This window comes from Caenorhabditis remanei, chromosome III (assembly GCF_010183535.1).
Source record: "Caenorhabditis remanei strain PX506 chromosome III, whole genome shotgun sequence".
NCBI lineage: Eukaryota > Metazoa > Nematoda > Chromadorea > Rhabditida > Rhabditidae > Caenorhabditis > Caenorhabditis remanei.
This window is the reverse complement of record NC_071330.1, coordinates 5,184,071-5,208,046: the sequence shown is the minus strand read 5'-3', so window position 1 is coordinate 5,208,046 and position 23,976 is coordinate 5,184,071. Positions and strand designations below refer to the sequence as shown.

Genomic DNA, 23,976 nt, shown 5'->3' with positions numbered 1-23,976 from the left:
TAAAAGGGGGTAAAAATGGGTAAAAATGGATAATAAATTATTCAAAATCCATGGAATCGTCTTCATCTTCGACTGGATTCGCCGGTTTTTTGAATGGTTTCTCAACTGGAGGTGGCGGTGGTTCCTGCTGCTCTTCGACTGCTGCCAATCCCTGCATTCCATCCAATTCTTTGAATTTATCCGCGTGCATTTCTCTCTTCAACATTGTGATTTGCATTGAATTGACTCGTTCCTCCAGTGACAACGTCTTATCGTCAGTCACTCTCACATTTCCCAAATTGCAGAGGAAAAGACATGAGAGAAAGTATCGACTGATTTCAAACCACGGACGACCGATCACCAGATCAAGGATACTTTTCGTTTCTCCTATCTCTTCGTACTCGTCGATCACAATTCGGCTGACGAAATTGACCTGAAAATAGGGGAAGAATTTGAGATATGATTTGGGAACAAGTTTGAGGGTTTTTGATTGAAAAATAGGCTATTTTATGAATGGAAAACTAAAGAAAAATTGGTAAATCAAAAAGATTTTGGTTAGACAGTCTTTTTTCCAACTTTTTATGCTTTAAAAATGACGAATTTTGATTTTTTTTACGATCGAGAAATTGTTAATTATGATGTGATTTTTTAAATTGCGTTCTAATCATATCGGTCTGAAAATAGTGTATTTTGATCATCTCCATGCAACAAACGTGATTTTTTTCTGATATTTCAATTACAAACTCAACATTGTCGTCTAGTTTGAGCGACAATCGGAAATTCCGACTATTTCATTTGAATACTGTACGGTTTTTACTATTTCCATCTGTAAATCTACCTGTTTTGAAGGGGGGCACCACAGTCTGGAACGAGTTATGAGATCTCAAAGTGTACGTGCACGACGAGGAGCGGTTTGTTGGCACTTTGAGGTGTCATAACTCGTTCCAGACTGATTTTTGGACATATCTTGAAGACGATTTTCTCTTTTCCCCGGCTTTCTGAATCGATTCATATAAAAAAATCTTGAATTTTTGAAATAGTGGTGTCCCCCTTTAAATAAAAACCGTACAGTATTCAAATGAAACAGTCAGAACTACCGATTGTCGCACAAACTAGACGAATATGTTGAGTTTGTAATAGAAATCAGAAAAAAAAATCACGTTTGTTGCATGGAGATGATAAAAATATATTATTTTCCAGACATGGTATAATTAGAACGCAATTTTGTGAAATTATATCATAGTTGACAATTTCTCGATCGTAAAAACATCAAAATTCGCCATTTTTAAAGCATAAAAACTTGGAAAAACGTTGTAATCTGAAGGCCAAATATATAACAATTTCAGATGAAAAATTCCTGGTAAACTGACAAAATGTTGTTAATTATACCTATTCAATAAAATTCCCGTTTTGCCAGTGTATTAATATCAATTTTCCTTAGAAATCCCATATTTTTCAGCCCCTCCCCCTTCCATCCACTCACATCATATTCCTTTCTCGTCTCTCCCTCCTCAAGAATCGGTTCCATTTTCGCGTGCCACGTGTCGACTTGTTCCTGAAGATTCGACACGGCAATATCGACGTCTTCATAGGCTTTCGCCATCTCGTACGCCATTTGTTCACGATCCGTTTTGTGTTCGGCAAACTTTTTGAGCAATGGGAGGGCCTCTGCAATGAGTTTTTTATGGAATGAAATTCTTGAAGAATCACTTGAAATTTCGGTTCCAAGACATTTCGCAGCCATGAGTTCCACAGCCTCAATTTTCCCGTTTTTTCTGTGATAACTTGACTTTTTCAGATAAATTATTGTTTGAGAAGTCTAAAAAATAAAATGTTTTGTAATTTTGATAAACGGGACCACAAGAAATGTTGTCCAAAAAAGCTGAAAACAGTTTTTCTGATAGAATTAGCTGATTTTGTCATTTTCTGAACCCTCAAACCTTTTGGTTGTACGGTTAGTTCTTCGAGAAAAAGTTTTCAGCTTTCTCAACAAAAACCATTTCTGTTTTTTTGGACAGAAATTCTTGTGGGCCCCTTTATCAAAACTACAAAAAAAGTTCCTTTTGACTTCTCAAACAATAAATTATCTGAAAAAGTGAAGTTATCACTGAAAAAACGGGTAAATAGAGGCTATGGAGCTCATGGCTCTGGCTGCGAAACGCCCCGGAGTCGAAATTTCAGCAATTTCTGATCATTTCTACTAATAAACTCACTATCGATGAACAAATTTCCGGGCAAATTAATGACACTATTCAATTCGGCATCATCAATATCCTCGAAAAGCAATGGTTTGAAAGTAGAGGGACGTGGAGCAGCAATATCAGAGGGAGCATCGAACTCATAATTCGGAATATCTTGATTCACTTCTTCTGGAGCAACTTCTCCACGTGGTTCCACATCATCGTCATCTTCGAATCCACCACCGAGCACCGAGAATTCGACTTCAGCGGCGAGGTCTTCGTCGACAACGTCGTCGTCTGAAACATTGGAATGAATTAGGTTGGAACATCGAGATCTTGTCATTTTAAAGCTGCTAAACAAGATTCTGACTTTCGACGGAAATAAAAAAAAAACACATCGCTAAAATTTCCGAAAGTCAGACACTATTAGCCAGCACACGGTCTCCCTCACAGCGAAAAAGAACTGCAAGAAGCCGATTTTTTCCACGTTTTAATTCAATTCTTTCATTTTTTTGCACTGAACATCCAGTATTTCCAGGTTTTCGGACGTCGCAATGGATCGCAAAGGTCCCATCCATCAGAATTGTAGAAAATAAAATGCTCTATCAAATGAGCCAAAAAACGTGAACATTGGTGAGAAAATTGACTTTTTTGACACAGAAAAACTGATTTTCAGAAGATTGAGTATAACTTTTTTCGCAGAAAACATTTTCGACCAAAAATCGCACATAATTTACTTAACGATGTCCTGAAACTGTTACAATGTTCAGAAAATGAAATGTTAGCTGAAATAGCTGAAAATCTCATTTATCTGAAAATCTCATTTTTCTGTATCAGAAAAGTCATAAATAAAAAATTCCATTTTCCACAATTCTGATGGATGGGACACTTTTTTCATCCGTTACGACGTCTGAAAGCCAAAAAAACTGCATTTTCAGTGCAAAAAATGAAAGAATTGAATTAAAACGTGAAAAAAATCGGCTTCACGTTTCTTGCAGTTCTTTTTCGCAGTGTGGGAGACCATGCCGCGCTAAAAATCAGAAGTCTATCAGAATTTCGGCTCTGCTATTAGCACCCGCTCTACCGAAACCGATGAAAATTGTGTGCACAATTGAGAGACGAAAAAGAGAAATTTTTCAAGGGACCTTCGGTGGAGCGCAGTTGTAAGAACTGTGCTGAACTAATAATTGTTAATTAGCGCCACAAAAACAAACGGAATCTTCTAATATCTTTCCCCATGTTCCAACAACTAACATTCCGCTCCCATCGTCCGTCTATTCGGCACTTCATTCTCCTTCTCATCACCCATCAACGCCGCCTCATAATCCTCCAATGGTATCGTTCCACGTGTCGATCGTTTTCTCTGCACATTCTGAGCGCGAAGATCCCTGATTTTCGCCGTTTTCTCCTTGCATCTTCTCTTTTTTTCAGTCAAAATCGCCGTACGCAACGCCTCGATTTTCCAGTCTTTATCCGGATTAATACGGGCGGCGCTTCTCCAATAATAATTATCTTGAAGGTAGTTGTGAGTTTGCATGAATTCGTCACGTCGAGTCAATGGGATCTTCGCCTCGCGAGCACGTTTCTTTTTGAGCAAATTTTGGACAGTTTGTTGCGGTTTGGCGAGAACTTTCACTGGTTTTCGGGTCACTGAAAACATGAAAATTATGAGAAAATTTAGTAATTTCAGCTAAAAACCAAAGATATTCCAAGATTTTCAGGCAAAAACCACATTTTTCACACACAGAAAGGAGTTCTAAATAGGGAAATCTTGTTTTCAAAATAAAAACTACAATTTTCGGCAGGAAAACTCAATTTTTGAACAGTAATCACAATTTTTCGATGGCTAATCGAATTTTTACAGTTCAAAGCTAGTTACAAGCGCAAAAAACCAATTTCCCCATCAAAAATGTAGTTTTAAACTCTAAAATTCCACATTTTCAGCGAAAGACTGTAATTTCCGATACAAACTCAATTTCAGTCTCGAAAGTCCAGAAAACAAGCTGAAAATTATTCCAAATGTGCTAGAAAGTTTTTTTTTGTAGGAATTTTCTATATTTGAATTAGCTCGGCTCATTTCTTACAACTGCGCTCTACCGAAACTGAATAAAATTTAGTGCGAAATTGAGAGGCTCAGAGAAATTTTTTTCATGCTGAATAGCAGATTTTCCGTGCCTAACATACATTTTTCCACTCCACAGAAACATTTCAGATTTTCAGAACTCACTCAAAACCTTGATTTCCAGCTAAAAATGTTAGATTTCCATCAGATTCTCTTTGAAAAAACGGCCGAAAATCCCCATTTTCATTCTCAAAAAACCCCTTACCTGGAATATCCTCATCTCCCGTATACATGGGAATCTTGACTTTCTCCAAATCATCCCACGGCACCGGTGCTTTTCTCTCGTGTCTTCTCGTCAAATTCCTCACATAATCCTCTGATCCATCGTCATCGTCATCGTCATCATCGTCGATTCCTCCGAAATCATCATCAAATATATCATAATTTCCAGAAGTCGGTGGACGAGTATTCTCTCCTCCATCCATATCCATATCATTTCCAAATTCATCGACAATCATATTGACTAATCCAGCGTCGAGATGAGTGCTCGGTCGATTACTTATCTTTCGCCCCTCGACAAACGAGACCAAATCATTGATATTATAACGGCGACGTTCGATGAATGGCTGGGAGAGACGTTGGCTCTGTTGGCTACCGTATCCCTGAGAGTCACGGATTTGTTTTGTGATGGCTGCTGACGTGGCACGTGATGTGGCACGGGATTGAGCTTCCAGATTCTGACGAGTCGCTTCTTTTTCGATGAACCAACGGGGTGGAGCGACGACTTCACGGCCAGAGAGAGGGTCCTGGAATGAAGGGAAATAATGGGGAGGTTATGAGAAGATAGGGAATGGAAATGGAATCTACAGAAAGTCGACTCGTAACTAACTATAAACACCCGAAGCTCATACTTGCAAGCCGGACTGAAACGGGCCGGTTTCAAGTATGGTAACTCGCTTAAATCTCAATACTATTATCCGAAAAAATAACCAAAATGTAGATCTCAGCGAGTTCTATGTCTGTGACCTAAGACGGGTTGGATGGATAGTCGTTAATATATATCGTGGGCCGGGCTAGAATGGCTTTTTGACCATATTTGTGTTTTTGGCACTTTTTCCCAGCCCGGGGCACATTAACGACTATCCATCCAACCCGTCTTAGGTCACAGTCATAGAACTCGTCGAGATCTACATTTTGGTATATTTTTCAGCTCATAAAACTCAGTTCGAAGCGAATTACGCGCCGGTTCGTTTCGGCTCGGTTAAGTATGCAAAAAACTATCATATTTTGTAGTTTTCAATAAGAGTTTGAAAAATTGATCTCAACACGTATGTGTTTGGTACACTAAAAACCATTTCCGACAAAGTTAATAGAAATGTATATTCTGAGATGTTCCAGATCATTATTCATTCCTAAAAACTGTAATATAACGGCACTTTCTACATGCTCAAAATTCCTCACTAGTATTCTCCTGGACATGTTCCATGATTCTGATTAAAATTAGCGTAACTAGAATAGCATTTTTAATAGGAAACAGAAAATCTAGAAATGTTTTTTAATGAACTCGAAAACCATCGAAACTTATTTGGAAGGCAGTTGAAAAGTATAATGTTATAATACAGTTTTTACGCTAAGCCCGTCATCTCAACAATTTCCAATCCTTACCGTAAACGGTCCATATGCATTGATCTCCGTCTTATTCTGCTCTCTATCCAACTCTACTTCCACATCAGCCACTCCGAAATGAGCTGCCAACACCTTATTATCCGGAACCCAACGGGCACCGGGCAACGTGAATACATCAACATTCTTCCGATAGTCATCATGTGATACAATCACTTGTTGCTCATGAAGAATCTCTCCCTTCTTCAAATCGAAATCCTTCACTTTTCCAATCACATCCGCCCGTTGTTTCGCATTATAAATCTGCTCGTCAGTTCTATTCAATTGTCCATAATTGAGTTTAAACATGAATTGCGTCGGTTTCGCCACCAAACAACTTCTCCGCTCATTTTGTGCCTCAGCGATCTCCACAGTCTCCACTAATCTCAACGAATCGATCGCCTTCTTCTCCTCTGCCAACGCCTTCTCATAGTTTTGAAGTCCCTCTTCTTTCAGTGATTTGATATCAATTAACTCGTAATCAGTCGATCCGAAATTCAGATTCCGTCGACCGCCTCTTCCACCTTTCCGTCCTCCATTTCCTCCTGTTTCTCCTCCTTTATTCTCAATCAAATCCACGACGGACAGTGTCAATTCGTAGACATGATCTACCTTCTTACAGTAAACCGACGTCGATCCTGACAGAATTCGACTCGCATTCTGGAAATCGAAGAATCGAAAAACTTCCGGTATCACTTTTCCCTTGTCGTCTAATTTCGGATTCTTCGCGTATTCTCTCGAGTGTTCCTCATTTCGAATACTTTCATCTTGGATTACTTGCAGATAGACGGAGAGACACTGAAAATGACAAGAATTTGACAAGTTTGGGTTAAAATTTATTATATTTTTCGGAATTTTGAGCTCAAAATACAAAAATTTTCAATAGTTCGATTTTGTTCTAACTTTTGCCTTCCGATCACAGCTAGGAGCTAAAAATGTAACTTTTCCGTTGAAAATTCAGTAAAAATCGGGTTTTTAACCAAAAATATAAAAGTTTACAAGAAAATTTCTTTAAAACTAGCAAAAATTCATTTCAGAAAGATTTTCAACTGAAAATTCACATTTCTCGGCTTGAACTTGTCAGAAATAGCTTTGAAAGCTGAAAATTCGCTGAAAAAGCTACAAATTTTATTTCAACCAGATATACGGAGAGACACTGAATATGACAAGAATTTGGGAAGGGAAATGGGGTTTTTAAGCGAAAATTCATTATTTTTTGGGAATTTTCAGTTCAAAATACATAAATTATCAATTCTATGACCACAATTTCAACTCTAAGCTAGCAAGTAATGGGTTTTTTGAATGGAAATGCAATAATTGGCAGGTTTAAAATCAGATGAGACAGAAAATCCTCTGAAATCCGTTTATTAGCCGAAAAAACCGGTATATGTGCTTCTGAATACGGAAAAAAAAAACCAATTTAGTCAAAATATATTCAAAATCTCTGAGAAAATCCAAACTTTTGTCTGAAATTTGCATTCCAGAAGCTAAAAATGTAATTTTTCCTTGGAAAACTTTGAATTTTACGAGAAAATTCCCGTGGAACTAGTAAAAATTCATTCAAAAAGCTGTGGGAGCTCTCTCTTGAGCTGAAAATTCAGTTTCCGGTTGGAACATGTCAAAAATAGTTTCGAAAGCTTAAAATTCGCTGAAAAATATCGAAATTTTGCATTTTCCCGCCGTTTTGAAGCAACTTTTGCCCAAATTAGCATAATTTTCCACTATTTTTACCTTCAACACATCAATTGAGAAATTCTCGACTAAATCTTTCGCCGGTTGGATGAGATACGCTAAATTTGATCGCTCCTCTCCGGTTTGAGGATTGATATTGCTCATTTCGGTCTGAAAATTGACAAATTCGGCTGAAATTTGAAAAAAACAGGTATTAGTGGTTAAAAAAAAAGAAAAATAAGAAATCGGAAGAGAAAACCGAGTTGAAATGGGAGAAAATAGAAAGAAAAATGTGGTTTTATCGTTTATATAAAATCTACAACAGATGGAAATCTAAGGGGGAAAATTCTATGAATTTCTGAAAAAATACAATTTTCGACATTTTTTAGAAATTTTTCTTCTCTGGAAGCTTCAATCCAACAATACGGGCGCTCTCTTCAATACTCTTCTCGCCACCTTTGTATTCCTGTTGTAGAGCATTAAGCCGGCGATTTCTGCAATTATTTTTTGAATTTCATTCCCAAATTTTTTTAATCAATGATTGGTTGGCAAGAGGGAATCAAGTTAAAAAGAGAATAGGAATCGTCAACATGGATTCGGAGAAGTTCGTTCAAGATTTAAAAGACAGTAGGTGGTTACGTGAGCTGGGAGCTTACTTGGTAGCGGAGTTAAGAGAACAAAGGGAATCCGACAGAAGAGCTGCTAGAAGAGCTGTTAGGAAAGAAAGGCAGGAGATCAAACGTCGTATTAGGTCACAGAAGAAAAAATGGAAGATGGTGCAAGAGGAGCTTCAAATTGCTAAGAAACGTAAGATGAGAAGTCAAAGAAAAACCAGGAAGTTATATAGAAAAAAGATGAAGAAAGCAAAAGATCGACATTGGCTAAAGTTTCGGGAATTGAAGTACAAGTTCGTGTTTTGTACTCGAGTAATAATGCGGCCGCCAATCTTGTGTGTTTCACCTGGTATCTATCGTGTAAGGTCTTTGCTTCTCACTTTCGAAGCTTCTTTTAAAGCAAGAAACAAGAAAAGGAAATACAGTAAATGAAGGAAGTTCACGTTTTTAAGGATAACGGTCACGGACATATTGAACTCTCAACTCTTAATTTTCACGTACCTTGCGTGCGTATTCAAAATAAATAAAATAAATAAATAAATAAATAAAAAAATCGGTCAAAAAAATCAATAAATCAACGAACCCTTGAAGATAGCTTAAATAAAGCTTGGCGACACTCTCCGACTCATTTTCCGCCTTTGAATACCGTCTTGTGGTCACTTGATCGGCTCTCATTTGCTCCATTAGGTACTTATATTGCTGGGAAGCCGGAGTGAACGTCTTATCGATCTTTTTGAGCTCCGAAATTATGTTTTTGATGGTGTTGAAGGCGGTAATTCCTTTGCGAGCTGCTTCGGCGGCCATTTTTTGCTGAAAAATCGATGAAAAAATATGAAAATCGATGAGAAATCCGGGGAAATCGGAAAAAGAAATATTTGCATTCAAATCGCGCGCGCGCAAACGCGTATTGTTTAGCGGAAAACGGAATTTTGGAGTGTCGTTCGGGAAAAATAAATGCGAGGGAATTCAAATGTAGTTTTTTCTAAATAAAAAGTTTTTGGAGTTTATGGAGGAAAATAGATTAAGTTTATTGCATATTGGAGTACAAATATTTATAAAATATAATAAAAACAATATTTTCTCAAAATTAATACCAAATCTCAGGAAAATAATCTGTCGAGATATTATCCCACTCGGAAATGCCGAAATTTCCAGTGCCAATCACAAATAACGTGTCGTTTAGAGTCTGAAACAGGAAATATTGAATAAAAAATACAGAATCTTCTAGAAGAAGTCCATTACAATACCTTTTCAATGACATCTTCAGGAATATCCACTGACGTCATCACCAATTGATTCCCAAATTTCACAAAAAGGTGAGAATCGATTAAATGGATAGCAAATCTGTAGAATTTGCCGAATTTGATCTCTCTTCTGGCTTGAAATTCAGCAATTTCAGTTCGATGGACAAAATCGGAGAAAACTTTGGTTTTCCCGGTGGAAAAGTTGATTTCTACGAAGATTCCACGACAATTTGTCACTTCTATATCGCATCCTGCAAAAATTAGTGGTAGAAAGGGAAAGATTGTGAAAAATTTTAAAATTTTCTTTTTGAACATCGCCGGAGACTCCGGAAACACCCTGACAACCCCCGAAACGCGCGCGCTCATCTATGCCCGCGCTACCTCTTTCTATTTCGTTAAAGTGGGGCAGTCGGTAGCGAGCTAGTTTTTGGTTCACACGACCCTGGTTCGATTCCTTCCCCCGGTTAATATTTTTCGTTTTCTTCAATTTTTCTCCTACTCACCACTACAATTACTCCGAAGTCCCAAAATAATGGATTCCGCTGTAGAATTCTCGGGAATCGTCACATCAGCTTTCAGTAAGCTATTCTTCCCGCGGTATCTGTAAACTATGGAAGTGCGCTCCACTGACAAAATGTTAAAATTTCAAATACTTAAAAAAAAACCAAGAATCTAAAATTAAAAAAAAAAAACTCACGCCATAACAGCATACGGTGTCCTTGTCCTCCCTGTACACCAACTGATAGGCGGTTCCGTGACTTTTTGCACCGCCCGTCCCTCTCTAACCACCCAAGACCCCTTTTGAGGCATCCAGAATCGAGGTTCCTCATCTGGTGAGTATTTCGAGAAGTCATCGAAATATTTCAACGGAAATGCCGGAGTGGGTACAGTAACCCGCTGGGGTACTGTAACTGGAAGTGTGGTTAGCACACCGAATGAGTCAATGGGAACGGAGAGTTCGATGATGTTTTGGAGGAGGGGAACGGATTGTGGGGCGACGAAATTTAGGGAAACATTTAGTCGATTAACTTGGAATTGGGAAAATCCGGTAAATTCAAAACGAATATTTTGATTTGTTTTGACAGAGTAGGGAAGTGGAGATGAGTATTGGCAGAGGGAGGATTCATAGCTCTGAAAACAAGTTTAGAGGGACATCTGGAAAAAAAAACAGACACACTTACCATAGTCTCCACAAAAATGGTGAAGTCGTGGCCATCCGTGTAGGTCACATAAGTCCCGCCCCCTTCAAATCGGCCGCTTCCACGTCCGTGAGATAGAATCCGCCAGCCACGTTTCACATGACCAGTCACGTATTCTATAAGTTTTGAGTTGAGAGTGGAAGTGCGCTCTAATGATAATTGTGCGAAAGTGCGCTCCATGGAGAATAAGAGTGCAAGTATGCTGTTCTGAGAAGCAAATGTAAACGCGCTCTATAGAGAAATCGTGAGCTTTAACTCTCTGCTTTGCGTCTGCAAGGTATGTAACAGCGCTCCACCGCAAACTCACTCAACACGTGAAACGCGTTTTCCGTCTCAAATTTCTTCTCATCCACCATCGACAATCCACACCGCCACCACTGGATTTGTGGGTAGAATGCAGACATCAAGTGCCAGGAGAGCATACTGTAAGTTTCATGGACATCTGGACACACAGACAGACATACGCAGTAATATTTCCATCGACATAATTCCAATTCATCACCCGAGCCATACAACCTAATCCACTGCCTCGATTGTCAGTACTGTAGTCCTCGCTTGCCCAGATTGTCTTTCCACTTTTTTGGACGCTAGGAGGGATGCGACCACCCGGATAGTGGACACTAAACAAGATTAATACATAGTTCTCTTGGATAAGTGGACACACAGACAGACATACCCAATAATATCGTAATCATTGATAAAGTCATTATCCAGTAGTCTGCGATAGCTATCATCCATTTGAAAACCTTCGCCAGCGACGATAAGAGTTTTATTGAATCCAGAAGAATTGAGAGTTCGGCGGAGTTCCTGAGAGAGAGAAGTGCGCTCTATTGAGAAAGTGCAAATGCGCTCTAAAGTAAGCATGAATGACAGTAAACTCGCTCTAAGGAAAATAGTATGAAAGTATGCTCTATTAGTTACCAACATATTCAAACGCGCTCTATTGCCAAATCTGGCTGAAAGTGCGCCCAACAGAGTTGCATGGATTTCCAACTTCCGATTTCCGACTTCCAGCCTTTTCTCCATTCCGACTTCCGACTTCTGCCATCACACTATGAAATTTACGAAAAGTACATTTCGCAGAAATACATTGAAAAATGGTCTTAAAGGACAGAAAACAGGCTTTTCTTCAGCCAAAAACTAATTTTTCACTGATTTTCGCGAATTTTATGATGTTTTTCTTAGAGTTTTTGCATATTTGCAAAGAATCTAATTCCGACTTCCGACTTCCAACTTCCGGATAAGAAATTTTCACTCCCATGCAACTCTGGAGTGTAAGCAAATGCGCTCCACAGCCAATTCTGTGCAACTGCGCTCCACTGCACCCTGTCCTTACCCTAACATAACTCTCTGAGAAGTTTCTCTCATTCCACACTCCAACACAATACGTATCGAATCCCCATTGCTCCTTCCCTATTCTCAACCAATCCACCACGTATCCGGCAGTCTCTTTCTCATTTTCATACGGTTGATTTCCCAACCATCCAGGGAATGACCACGGTAAGACACATATCGGAATAGAGGGATTGACTTGGAGCACTTCATGAATCAGTTGGAATTCGTAGTTGGTTTTTGAGAATTCATGTTTTTGGGATTCATGGGAAGACTCGGTGCCTTCGGTCGATTGATCGTCACCGCCCATCTCTACTTTCAGCATTTGGAGTCCATCGTTTTTCTGGAATACTTCGAATTGAGTATTCAGGGAGTAAGTGCGCTCTATGGCCAATGCTATGTGCATACAACATATACCGGCTATATAAGTTCGAACGTGCACCGTGACGCAAAAAATGTACCATTACTGCCAATAGGGCGCGGCTGCATTGGTAGCCCTAACCTCATCGTGTGTTCGTTAAAAAGTCAGCTGGAATTTGATCCGCGCCACTTGCAGTTTAAGCGTTTCAGCCTGCGAAACTTTTTTGAAAATCTTCAGCCAAACTTTATTTCTTCATAGTGATAAGATGTGAATACGACACGGTAAGTAAGAGCGCTCTAATGACAACACAGTTTTTTATAACTTTTTCCCTAAACTCACATTAAACAACACTTCCAGCACCTTTTTCCTCTCAATTTCTTTTGGAAAATATGTGAAAAACAGCTTAGAAGTTGCCTGAAAACCCAAAAAACTGTTGATTTTCTTGATCTACCCGACGAACTCCCCCGCCATTAACTGCACCGAATCCATCGAAAATTTGAGATGATTTCCAGGTGTTTAGGTCGATTTTATAAGGATTTAGAGGGTGGAACAAGAGGAAAAATATATAGAGAATCATAGTTGAGTGAACGAATGAATTGGGACGAGAATAGGAAAATTGAAATAAACAGAAACATGAAATAGGAGCTGAAATTCGATATATGTTGATGATTTTTAGAAATATGTCACAAGTTGAATGTATGTATGTGTGTTTACTATTGCTAAACTAGTCCAGAGGCGAGACGCAGAGAAACGAGACACTCTAGCTTCTCTGCACTCTCTTCCCTACAATCTTTTTTCTGAAAAATTGTGAGAATTTCGCTTCGAACATGCGATGTTACCGTCAAAGTTGAAAAATGCCAATTTTTTCCAGAAAATAGCCTAAATAATGTATATTTACTGATTTTTCTCAAAACTCCCTTCCCTCTTCCCTATTACACAGACCTCTGGGACGCGTTCGCACATGAAATAAGTTTGAATGTGGCTGAGAAAAACGTAGTCTGAAATATGAAAAAAAAAACTGTTTGTTCTCTCTAAAAATTTATTGAAAAATGTAACTTAAAATATCAAATATTTTAGAAGAAACTTTTATTGATAGAACCTTGAGGTTCCAAACAAATAATGGTCCTTCCGACAGTGAGACGATCCCGATATCCAACTTTTACAAGATTATCCGATATATTTTTGACTTTGAAGTAGTTGGTTTTTGGAACATCGAATGGCGCATTGAACACAATAACTCGCTTGAAATGTTTCCAAACTATTTCATTTCGTTCTCTGGCTCAAATCTATCCGGTTTAACTTCGATTGAAACGCTTGGAACAGAGCGCCGCGGCTTTGCCTTTGGAACGATTCGACTCCGGTGCTTGAATGCGTCCAAGGATAAAGGTCTCTTTAGCGGAAGATTTTCTACTTCCTGATATTGAACATATAATAGGACAACATTTCCGGCAGAGTCAAGTCGGTCGTCTTGCGATTGTCGGCTAACTGGTCGGGATTTCGGTTAGCTTCGAACCACGCTTTCATCAGTTCATTGGATTTTTTCAGCATATTTCCAGCTTTAACAGCATCAATTCCTCGAGTATGTGCCATCAACAAGTGGTGAATCGATTTGTAGCAAAACGTTTCACCAGTTCCTCCAGGTCTTCTCACTTACATCAACTCGTTGATCAATATGCTCCAATATCTGCCAATATAAATGTATAAACACCTTTTGTTTTGAAAATACAAGAACTTATCTTAGAAGTGGCCAAAACCTCTCTTCTTAGGCTAGGTCCCGAAAACTCTCGTCACCCATTTCATGTAGACTCCATCCCCATCTCCGAATCTACAGTAGTACGGGATCTGGGTCTATTAACCGACTCAGATCTCAAATTCGACCTTCACATTTCCAAATTATCCTCGTTAGCTTTACTCCGCTGTAACCAACTGCTGAAAGCCTTCAAGTCTAGATCTCTATCACTCTACAGACATCTTTTCAACAACTATGTACTTCCCTTGCTTGAATACTGCTCTGTTGTTTACTCTCCTTCACCTTCTAGCGTTCTGTCTCAAAAACTTGAAAAACCACTCAGATTATTCACTAGAAAAGTTCTACAACGTTGCAACATCCCTTATTCTTCTTACCTCGACCGTCTCGAAATTCTCGATATTTACTCAGCCCGCCATCGCAGACTTAAATCACAATTAATCTTACTTTATAAATTTATATGCGGCGCAGCGTATTTTCCAAATATCCAGTCGTATGTCAGACTGTATAATTCGGCTAGACGACCCATGACTTTAATTTGTGTTTGGCCTGACGTTAATGACTTCTTCTCTTCTACAATCCCCATATGGAATTCTATCATATGTAATACCCATGACTTCCTCCCCCCCGGTAAATTTGTCTCCCTGCTCAATAATTCAATTAATAGACTATGATCTCCCCCTGTGAATTTGCTCTTTACCTTGCCCCCTCTTCCCCTTTTCGGTTATTTCACCCATTTCATTCTTATTTTCTCTCCTCATGACAATTAATTCTCGTTCCCCCCATTTTTCCCCATACCTTCAGACCTAATATCTTGCTTTCTATTTCGCCCTCCTACCAGGTCTTTAGCCTCGTGAGGGGCATGATCCGGACTCCTGTTTAATTTGCATGATTTATATTCCAGTCAATAAATAAATTAAATTAAAGTGGAAGCACAGGAGGAGGGGAAACTCTAGTATTCAATAGAGTACGGATGATTCGTCCCAAAATGTTTCCAAATGGCATATTTGGATTTTGACAATTCACGTATTTCTCTCGAACCTCCGGACAGTTGTAAAGAATGTTAACAATCGTTTTAATAGCTTCGGTGCTTGAATGCGTCCGATAAGAGTGGTCTCTTTTGCGGAGGATGAATTCCTACTTCCTGATGTTGAACATATAGTAGGACAACATTTCCGGCAGAGTCAAGTCGGTCGTCTTGCGATCGTTGGGCAACTGGTCGGGATTTCGGTTAGCTTCGAACCCAGCTTCCATCATTCGTTTTGATTTTTCTTTCAGCGTCTTTCCAGCTTTTGCAGCATCGATTCCTCGAGTTGTGAAGTAGACTTGTTTGTGCTCTTCGTGGATGTATTGTCGGTATATGCGACGATCCATGCATCGGAAAACCGAAATATACCAGGCGGCTTCACACGCTGTCATGGCGCACTTTCATCTGAAATAACGACGATTTACTTTAGGAATTGTTTCGAAAATACAGGAACTTACCTTAGAAGTGGGTGTACAGGGAAGGGGAATCTAGTATTCAATTAGAATCAAGAGAATGGGATGACCAACCATTCCGGTAGGCGGTCTGAGAGGAAGAATGAGATGGGAGATTGTCTATGGCTTACGTCGAGTGGAAACATATCTGCGTACTCTGCGTATTAGCTTGAAGAGCGCGCACCACATTCCTTCGATGATTTTTCCCAGGACCCAAGACACCCTACCTTTGACCGTAAAATTGGTGCGCGCTCTTCCCAGAAGGCAATACGCAGAGTACGCAGATATGTTTTCACTTGACGTAAGCCATAGACAATCTTCCATCTCATTCTGCCTTCCAGACTGCCTACTGTATGGCTGGTCACCCCATGCTCTTGATTCTAATTGAATACTAGATTTTTCCTCCTCCTGTACTCCCACTTCTAAGGTAAGTTCCTGTATTTTTAAAGAGGAGGCGCAACGGTACCTGACAGGTTCTTGAACGTCTGATGAGTTGAACTTGGCCATCAAGATGGGATACGAAGTCAAGAGGATCCACGAGGTTTGGCATTGGGATGATCACAAATGGTTCAAAGGAGGATTTTTCGAGTAGTTTTTGGCTCCGCTTTTGACGTTGAAGCACGAGGCTTCTGGATGGCCGCGCCCTGACATGCCCGCCGCCGAGAAACAGAAACACATCGACGACATTTTGGAGAATGATGGCATCCTGATTGATGAGGCAAATGTTGCGAAGAACCCGGCACTCCGTCATCTTGCCAAACTATTCTTGAATAGCGCGTGGAGGAAGTTTGCACAGAACCCACTGAAGACGGAGATCAAAATGTTTGACGTAAACGATGGAGACGCCGTTTTTGAGTTTTTCAATTCAAAGCTTCATCAGCCGGTGTCTCTAGACACATTCGGGAGCAAGCATATCATTGCATCCAGGGAGCCACTCAAAGAAGGATTAATTGGCGCAAAGTACACAAACATTGTGTATGGATCCATCACCACTGCCACAGCCCGGATGCGTCTAGACGTTAGCAAACAATCAAAACAAGACCGGATGATATATGTGGACGGATGCACAGCTAATCGAAAATTCTCAATTTTTTTTAATAAAATGAAATAAATATTGTACAAATTTTCATGTTGATTGCAATCACAGAGCATACATAAACTTTTACAGCATAAATAAACTCTTTGGAGTTGGTAGTGTACTGCATATGCAGTTTACTCGTCGACTTCAGACAACATCGAGCCGGTCGATTACAAAATCATGGAGCTTAAAATTCTGCACATTTTATTTTTTAGCACCTTATATGGAGCATTGAGGAGTCGAGGCATATACACTGTGGATGAAGAGAGGAGACGCAAAGAAGCGAGAGTGTCCAACTGTCTGCGTTCTCCTCCCTGATCTTTCATTTATTTCCTTCAATTCTCACATTTTTCAGATTTTCATACTAAATAAATCAGAAAATTTCCAGAAAATTACAACCAAAATGTTAATTTTTCTCGGATGTTTTCTTTTACTTGAAAACCCACAAACAAAGTTTTTTTTAAGATGAACTTATTTGTTGATTGAAAACATCGAATATTTATTAGTATAAGATACATTTGATGTCACATTAAAAATAAATTAAAAATAGTTTAGAATTTTCGATAAGCTGTGCATCCGTCCACATATATCATCCGGTCTTGTTTTGATTGTTTGCTAACGTCTAGACGCATCCGGGCTGTGGCAGTGGTGATGGATCCATACACAATGTTTGTGTACTTTGCGCCAATTAATCCTTCTTTGAGTGGCTCCCTGGATGCAATGATATGCTTGCTCCCGAATGTGTCTAGAGACACCGGCTGATGATGCTTTGAATTGAAAAACTCAAAAACGGCGTATCCATCGTTTACGTCAAACATTTTGATCTCCGTCTTCAGTGGGTTCTGTGCAAACTTCCCCCACGCGCTATTCAAGAATAGTTTGGCAAGCTGACGGAGTGCCGGGTTCTTCGCAACATTTGCCTCATCAATCAGGATGCCATCATTCTCCAAAATGTCGTCGATGTGTTTCTGTTTCTCGGCGGCGGGCATGTCAGGGCGCGGCCATCCAGAAGCCTCGTGCTTCAACGTCAAAAGCGGAGCCAAAAACTTCTCGAAAAATCCTCCTTTGAACCATTTGTGATCATCCCAATGCCAAACCTCGTGGATCCTCTTGACTTCGTATCCCATCTTGATGGCCAAGTTCAACTCATCAGACGTTCAAGAACCTGTCAGGTACCGTTGCGCCTCCTCTTTATGTGTGCACTTGCCACCATTTTATTGGATTGCGCACGTCCCACACAGCGGGAGCAACAACTTGTTATTTGCCCGGAAGGGTAGGACCCTGAAATCCAATACTGAGGGTGGAAGAACGTCACAAAAGACAAGTCCGCGATACCCTGTTGGTTTTCTTTTGACGATGATTTTGAGGTTGTCACGAATCACTGTTGGTTGACCCTTGGGGTAATACGCACCCTTCATGTTCGTCCACGGGTACAGGCTGCAGTAGTCAGGTATTCGATGGTGTAGGTAACACACGCCTGGAACGGTTGCGCCCGACCGCCAAACATTGTTTGTGCTCTTCGTGGATGTATCCTCGGTGAACGATATGCGACGATCCATGCATCGGAAAACCGGAATATACCAGGCGGCTTCACACACTGGCGTGGCACACTTTCATCTGAAATATTGACGATTTATTTTAGGAATGTTTTGAAAATACAGGAACTTACCTTAGAAATGGGTGTACAGAGGAGGGGAAAATCTTGTATTCAATGAGAATCATGGAGAAGGGGAGACCAGCCATACAGTAGGCAGTCTGAGAGGCAGAATGAGATTGGAGATCGTTGCTGGCTTACGTCGAGTGAAAACATATCTGCGTACTCTGCGTATTGCTCCTTGGAAGAGCGCGCACCACATTCCTGCGATGATGATTCCCAGGAGCCAAGACACCCTACCTTTGACCGTAAAATTGGTGCGCGCTCTTCCAAGGAGCAATACGCAGAGTACGCAGATATGTTTTCACTGCCAGAGACGATCTCCCATCTCATTCTGCCTTCCAGACTGCCTACTGTATGGCTGGTCACCCCATTGTCTTGATTTTCGAGTCAGACCCTGAGGATCCCTATAGCCTGGATGATGTTGATCTTGAGGAACATGATGACGTCAGCCGCCAACAAAGCCCTGAAGAGGACGATCACCAAGATTTTGATATCTCGGGAAAACTTTTTCGATAATGCTGACTTCGACGCTACGCAAAACTTGGAAATACCTGAAAGAGAAATCCCGGAGGAAGACAGCTCTGAAGATGATGATGATTCTTCAGTCGATTTGGAGATCGGGATGTGCAACTCAGATTTGGGAAGATTATCATGATGCGAAAGAATGCGAGATTCTGATTAACTTGATTTTAAAAGGATACGGTCTGTATTTTTGTTTAATATTGTTTCTGTTTTGTTTATTTTTTCTGTCAACTTGTTAATAAATTTTTTATGTGGTTTCATGAATTTAAAACAAAACAATTCAAGAACCAGTGAAAGAAAAGTTATAGCAAAGAAACTGCAGCGAATTCAGATTTTCTATGAATTTATAACATTGCCAGAAGTTTTCTTTGAACACACCAAAGTCTTTTATAATATCTTTTAATGCTACAAATTCCATAGCTTGCTTGTAAAGTGGTTCCAGTGGTGATTGGATGATAGTTTATTAATTAGATGTCAGAATACAAATCTCAGAAATTAGAACTCTTAACCAGAGTTCTGCAAAGAATGAATATATAGTGTAACAAGACAACTATTTATACTATTTTCTTCGGCTCCGCCTTGCCTGCTCCTCTCATCTATCCTTGATCTTTTCCTGTGGAGGCGTTGATGGGACGTTGTGACATACTGATACACTGTACTGCATGTGACCTTTCTACTGCGGCTGCTCCTTTGATTGAGGTCGATTCTCTGCTCATCCTGGGGTCACCTGCTCCCTTCGTCGTACTTCTCCTCTAGGTGTTGGGGTACCAGTTGTTCGTCCGATTGCTTATTCTTGCTAACCACTATCATCTTGATCCACGGTCTCCTGCGCGTAAAAAATTCTAAATAAATTTCCACATCATCTGACCTTTCACGCTGAGTATTGTCCTTGGCTATTTTTGAGAAAAAAGTAGGGCAATTGTTTACAACGCTCTAGCTTCAAGGAAAAGTATCAACTTGACAGGAAGTTTTCAAAACGAATAGAGGAAAAAAATCCCTACATTTTGATATGCAATAGTAATGTGAACTTAGACTTTGGACGCCAGTGAACGAGAAACAGAAAAACTGGGAAACTTGACCGAATTTGAGAAATGTAATCGACTAATTGTTGTTCATGCGCTATAATTTTGTTGAACAAGTTGTTAGTGATCGTTTAGCTATGAAAAACCAGCCGGAAATCTTTTTATGTTCCTATACACTCCGTTCTCAACCAATATTCAGTCACCTGAGATACCGTATACCTAATTACGACATTTGATTAAAAACTGTTTCCATGGGGTTGTAGAAATTCTTGATCTGATCATTATTCAAGTAGAATGAATCTTCCTGGAGCAAAACCACAAAAGCAGATCCCAATTTTCGATGTCAGTTCAAAATGGCAAATTTTCTGCACATTTTCCGATTTTTCTCAAGAATTAGGTCAAACTTCAAAAATGTGGCATCTTGCAAAGTTTCTAAATTTTATTCTGATTTTAATGAGCCGTCAATCAAGAATTTTCATTGGAAAATAAAAAAGTTGATCTAGTTTTAAGAAGTTCCTTCGACTGAGTAGTAATTCTTATATATGCATCTACTTTTTTATTTTTCAACGAAAATTCTCGATTTATGGCTCATTCGAATCAGAATGAAATTTAGAAACTTCGCATGGGGCCAGTTTTTTGATTTTTTACTTTGTTTTCAAGATATTTGCCAAAAAGTACGAAAAAATCGTATTTTTGTACTGAAATTGAATTTTTGAATCAACTTTTTCAGTTTTTGCCTAAAATCAAAATTTCAAGGTGCAAACTGATTAATTTCAGATTCTCTAAAAACTCATGGCAAGCGATTTTTGAAATACATCGTAATTAGGTCATCGGCAGTAGAAAATCATCGTATTATCTACTGAATTCCTAATTTTTTCATCCATCTGATGTTTTTCTGAACGGTTTCGGTGTACAAACTGCTTACGGAAGCCTTCATTAACAGTCTTCTATCCAATTTTGAACGAAAAGTAGACTACATCTCCGAAAATGGGTCAAAACACTCCATTTGATTACACAAGAGATAATGAGCTCCATAGACGGCAGAATGATATGTTTAATATATGAAAATGCTGGGAATGTCTTCCTCCATCTACTTTTCATAAAAATCAATCAAAATCCTGCTTCTTCCAAGTCACCAGATAGCTTAAAGTTACGTCTATAAAGAGAAAACGAGAGATAAAAATCACAGTGAGAGACGCAGACGACGTGCAAATTAATAAAAAATTTCACGTTTAGGAGACCGTGAATGCATAGATTTTTCGCTTAAAATGTTCGAAATCTTTGAAAATTTAATGGATTATCGTGTTTTTCGTTCATTTCGCAACAGCTTATTAATTATTCCATTTTTTCCAGTAAAAACCTTCAAAATGGTCAATGTTACCGGGAGAAATCCATTGGCTATTCGCAGGCGTATCCTCGAAGAATACAAAAAAGTTTACATTGCAACTAACCTGAAACTTTGGAGATCAGTGACAATTAGAGCTCATGAACAAATATGTGAAGAAAGTTCAACAAGTGTTTTTTCTCTAAACACGCCACAGAGGACTCCCTCACGCAGGAAAGAGGAAGGATTTTGAAGGAAAATGAACGGGTTTTTGAAGGAAAAACACTGTAAAATCAATATTTATAAACTTTTCAATGACTTTACAATCCTGTGTACCCTCATAAAAATGTTCCTTGAATTTGTTTAGAATATTGAGATGGCAGAAGTAATTATTGTTATCATGGGAATGGGGAAACGTCTCTGATTGGCAGAATATCAGTTTATTTCAAGGAAAAGTAGGAAAAAAGGAAAACGGTTAAGGGAGGGATATGTTAAGAGAAAAGTCAGTCCTTCGTAGTTCATAATGGAGGAAAGCAAATTGTGAAGACACAAAATCACTTAAATTTTTAAAAAAATCACTTAAATTTTTCAATCATTATTTCTCAAAATTCATTTAAAAAAGCAAAATAAACCCCCAATTTTTTCGTTCAAAGTACTGCAAATTATGGAGGTTTCGTGTAATTTTGTCAGAGAAAATGTTGTTTTGGTTGAAAATTAACGACTTCAGAGTCTCACAAATAGCCAAACGAACAGGTTGAAAAATAGAAGCAAATGCGCCTATATTACAGTTTTTACGGTAAGCTTAAACTTAATCTTAAATTTGAGATAATATCATTGATCAGAATGACACTTAATTTGTCCAATCTGGCCAAACCATTAACGCGAACATATTGTGAAAACCATCGCTGTGATTGGTAACTGTACCAACAACACCATCCTCTCTATCAATATTGAATCCACCGTAGATCGGGTGCACATCTGACTCACTGGAAACAACAAAGTTAAATGCTCGTATATCCTAACTCCATTCATTCCACTTACCTCATTTTATATTCTTTCTTTTCTATAAACATTTGATACATAATTCCCTCTAATAACTGATCAAGATCTTGATTGGTTGTTCCAAAACGTCCACATTTCAAATGTGACAGCAACTCTCCGTGTTGCCATCCTTTCAGAATCTCATTAATGTCTCCACAAGAAAACGAAGTTCCTTCCAGAGTAAGCCTGGTGCAGTTCATGTAATTCAAATGCGTTTTTTTGAGCCAAGATCCTTGAAAAATACTCAGATATTCTGTTGGAATAGCCATGAGTGAAGTCGTCGGGTTATTGGTGCGAGATCCATTAGCAGTTGAATTGAATCGAATATTTTTGAAGTTATTGAGCCCTTCGATTGCATCTTGATTACAGTCAAGCCAACAGTAAGTGAATACTGTATTCCGACTACTCATCCATTGGAGAATCCATTGAATTTCTGATGACATGGTGAGATGTGAAATTGCAAAACTACTAATTTCGCAGTTGAAACATTCCATCGAGTGTTCCACTACACGTTTGATAACTTCTAGTGTGTTCTTACAGTAGATCGTCATATTTCTTTTGCCCATTTTTGCAATTACATTGCCGACTTTTACATTTTCGAAATGCTCCAGATTTTCATTCTCCGAAAACTTTGAGACAAAAAGAAGTGGACAGTCTAAATATTGAATACGAGATGGCTCGTTTCCGTAGAAAATCAAGTGCAAAGAATTCTTATTTTTCCATTTGTTAGGAGTATACTTTATGACTCGGGCAGCTCTTTTCGAACACAGAGAGATTTGTATTCTGCAATAAGTTATGTAAGAGGATATCCAAAAGAAAAGAAATACTTACATTTCGTCAGGAGTTGTTGAATTGAACACTTCTGATAGTACAATACGAGGAAGACGAAACAGAGGAAACGGAGACGAGGTAGACGTCATCTCCTTTTGCAGGGAGAATGAATGAGTGGACGTCGATTCTTCTTCACAATGTGCACGAATCCCTCTTTGGTATTTACCCAGCAAACAATGAGACTGCCACGTCACTCACGAAATGATGAATTAGTGGAGAGTGTGAATCAGAAGATGCTACCTTATGGGAAGAAGGATCAGTACGAGAGATCTCAATAAGAGTGCAAATATATCTGTCCCGTAATGCCCACTATCTCCATCCTACATCTTCTCTTTCCCACATTAGTTGTCCCAGTTGAGTTGAGTGACGTGACTGTCCCTTATTCATTGCTTACCAAGTGTGAAAATATAGAATTCACAATAAATCCCTTTATTCAACCAGATGCGAATTCGAAAAAACTAACTATTAGGGTGCTTCAAAAGTCTTTGCACTTTTTCTATCAGTTTTTGATCAAATTTTTCTTAATGAGAAAAGAGTTCTAATAAGTTATATATTGTTAAGAAAGGTTGATATAAATTTTGGCCAAGTTTTATCTTATTATGGTTCTAGTTTTGATGAAGTTGAAGTAGTAGTGCACGTTGTACGACTACACCTAACAACTGTAATGCACAAAGGAAATATGGATCACTCGGGGGAATGTTTTAATTGCGAAGTTAGTAGTTTTGCAATTTCACGTTGTCCATGCACTGAAATTAGTCGGTTTCAGGGAGAACTAGCTTTGATTACCTGTAACTTCCAAGAACGTGTCCCTACAAAATAATGATCAACTACAGAAATAATGTCCTATTTTTGCTCTCTCCAACCCATACAATATTGAGTTTATGGCATTCAGGTGACACCAAAATACACTGTCGAAGTTGATAATCTTTTGGGCGGTACTGTAGGTTTATAAGGAACATATGAAAAGCTCT

At 39.0% G+C, this 23,976-nt stretch overlaps 7 protein-coding genes across 7 annotated transcripts; 1 reads left to right on the top strand and 6 right to left on the bottom strand.

The window, feature by feature from the left end:
* Positions 1-37: 37 nt before the first annotated feature.
* GCK72_009180 (uncharacterized protein) lies at positions 38-7,719 on the bottom strand (the record flags this gene model as incomplete). Its single annotated transcript, XM_003103113.2, has 7 exons — positions 38-412; positions 1,463-1,647; positions 2,193-2,456; positions 3,414-3,809; positions 4,487-5,027; positions 5,887-6,681; positions 7,615-7,719. 7 exons carry the CDS (start codon positions 7,717-7,719, stop codon positions 38-40), a joined length of 2,661 nt encoding a protein of 886 aa, XP_003103161.2.
* A 220-nt stretch (positions 7,720-7,939) lies between these two features.
* On the bottom strand, positions 7,940-8,972 carry GCK72_009179 (uncharacterized protein; the record flags this gene model as incomplete). The annotated part of the gene is made up of 2 exons (XM_003103138.2): positions 7,940-8,048; positions 8,752-8,972. The coding sequence occupies 2 exons, from the start codon at positions 8,970-8,972 to the stop codon at positions 7,940-7,942; spliced, it is 330 nt and encodes a 109-aa protein (XP_003103186.1).
* A 283-nt stretch (positions 8,973-9,255) lies between these two features.
* On the bottom strand, positions 9,256-12,349 carry GCK72_009178 (uncharacterized protein; the record flags this gene model as incomplete). Its single annotated transcript, XM_053727251.1, has 9 exons — positions 9,256-9,354; positions 9,416-9,663; positions 9,916-10,013; positions 10,110-10,543; positions 10,594-10,727; positions 10,919-10,988; positions 11,036-11,231; positions 11,288-11,418; positions 11,948-12,349. The coding sequence occupies 9 exons, from the start codon at positions 12,347-12,349 to the stop codon at positions 9,256-9,258; spliced, it is 1,812 nt and encodes a 603-aa protein (XP_053586828.1).
* Positions 12,350-14,972: 2,623 nt separating this feature from the next.
* On the bottom strand, positions 14,973-15,425 carry GCK72_009177 (uncharacterized protein; the record flags this gene model as incomplete). Its single annotated transcript, XM_053727250.1, has 2 exons — positions 14,973-15,141; positions 15,193-15,425. The coding sequence occupies 2 exons, from the start codon at positions 15,423-15,425 to the stop codon at positions 14,973-14,975; spliced, it is 402 nt and encodes a 133-aa protein (XP_053586827.1).
* Positions 15,426-16,179: 754 nt separating this feature from the next.
* Positions 16,180-16,641, top strand: GCK72_009176 (uncharacterized protein; the record flags this gene model as incomplete). Its single annotated transcript, XM_053727249.1, has 1 exon — positions 16,180-16,641. The coding sequence occupies one exon, from the start codon at positions 16,180-16,182 to the stop codon at positions 16,639-16,641; it is 462 nt and encodes a 153-aa protein (XP_053586826.1).
* A 518-nt stretch (positions 16,642-17,159) lies between these two features.
* Positions 17,160-17,735, bottom strand: GCK72_009175 (uncharacterized protein; the record flags this gene model as incomplete). The annotated part of the gene is made up of 1 exon (XM_053727248.1): positions 17,160-17,735. The coding sequence occupies one exon, from the start codon at positions 17,733-17,735 to the stop codon at positions 17,160-17,162; it is 576 nt and encodes a 191-aa protein (XP_053586825.1).
* Positions 17,736-21,983: 4,248 nt separating this feature from the next.
* GCK72_009174 (uncharacterized protein) lies at positions 21,984-23,094 on the bottom strand (the record flags this gene model as incomplete). Its single annotated transcript, XM_003103110.2, has 3 exons — positions 21,984-22,119; positions 22,175-22,957; positions 23,006-23,094. The coding sequence occupies 3 exons, from the start codon at positions 23,092-23,094 to the stop codon at positions 21,984-21,986; spliced, it is 1,008 nt and encodes a 335-aa protein (XP_003103158.2).
* Positions 23,095-23,976: the final 882 nt, after the last annotated feature.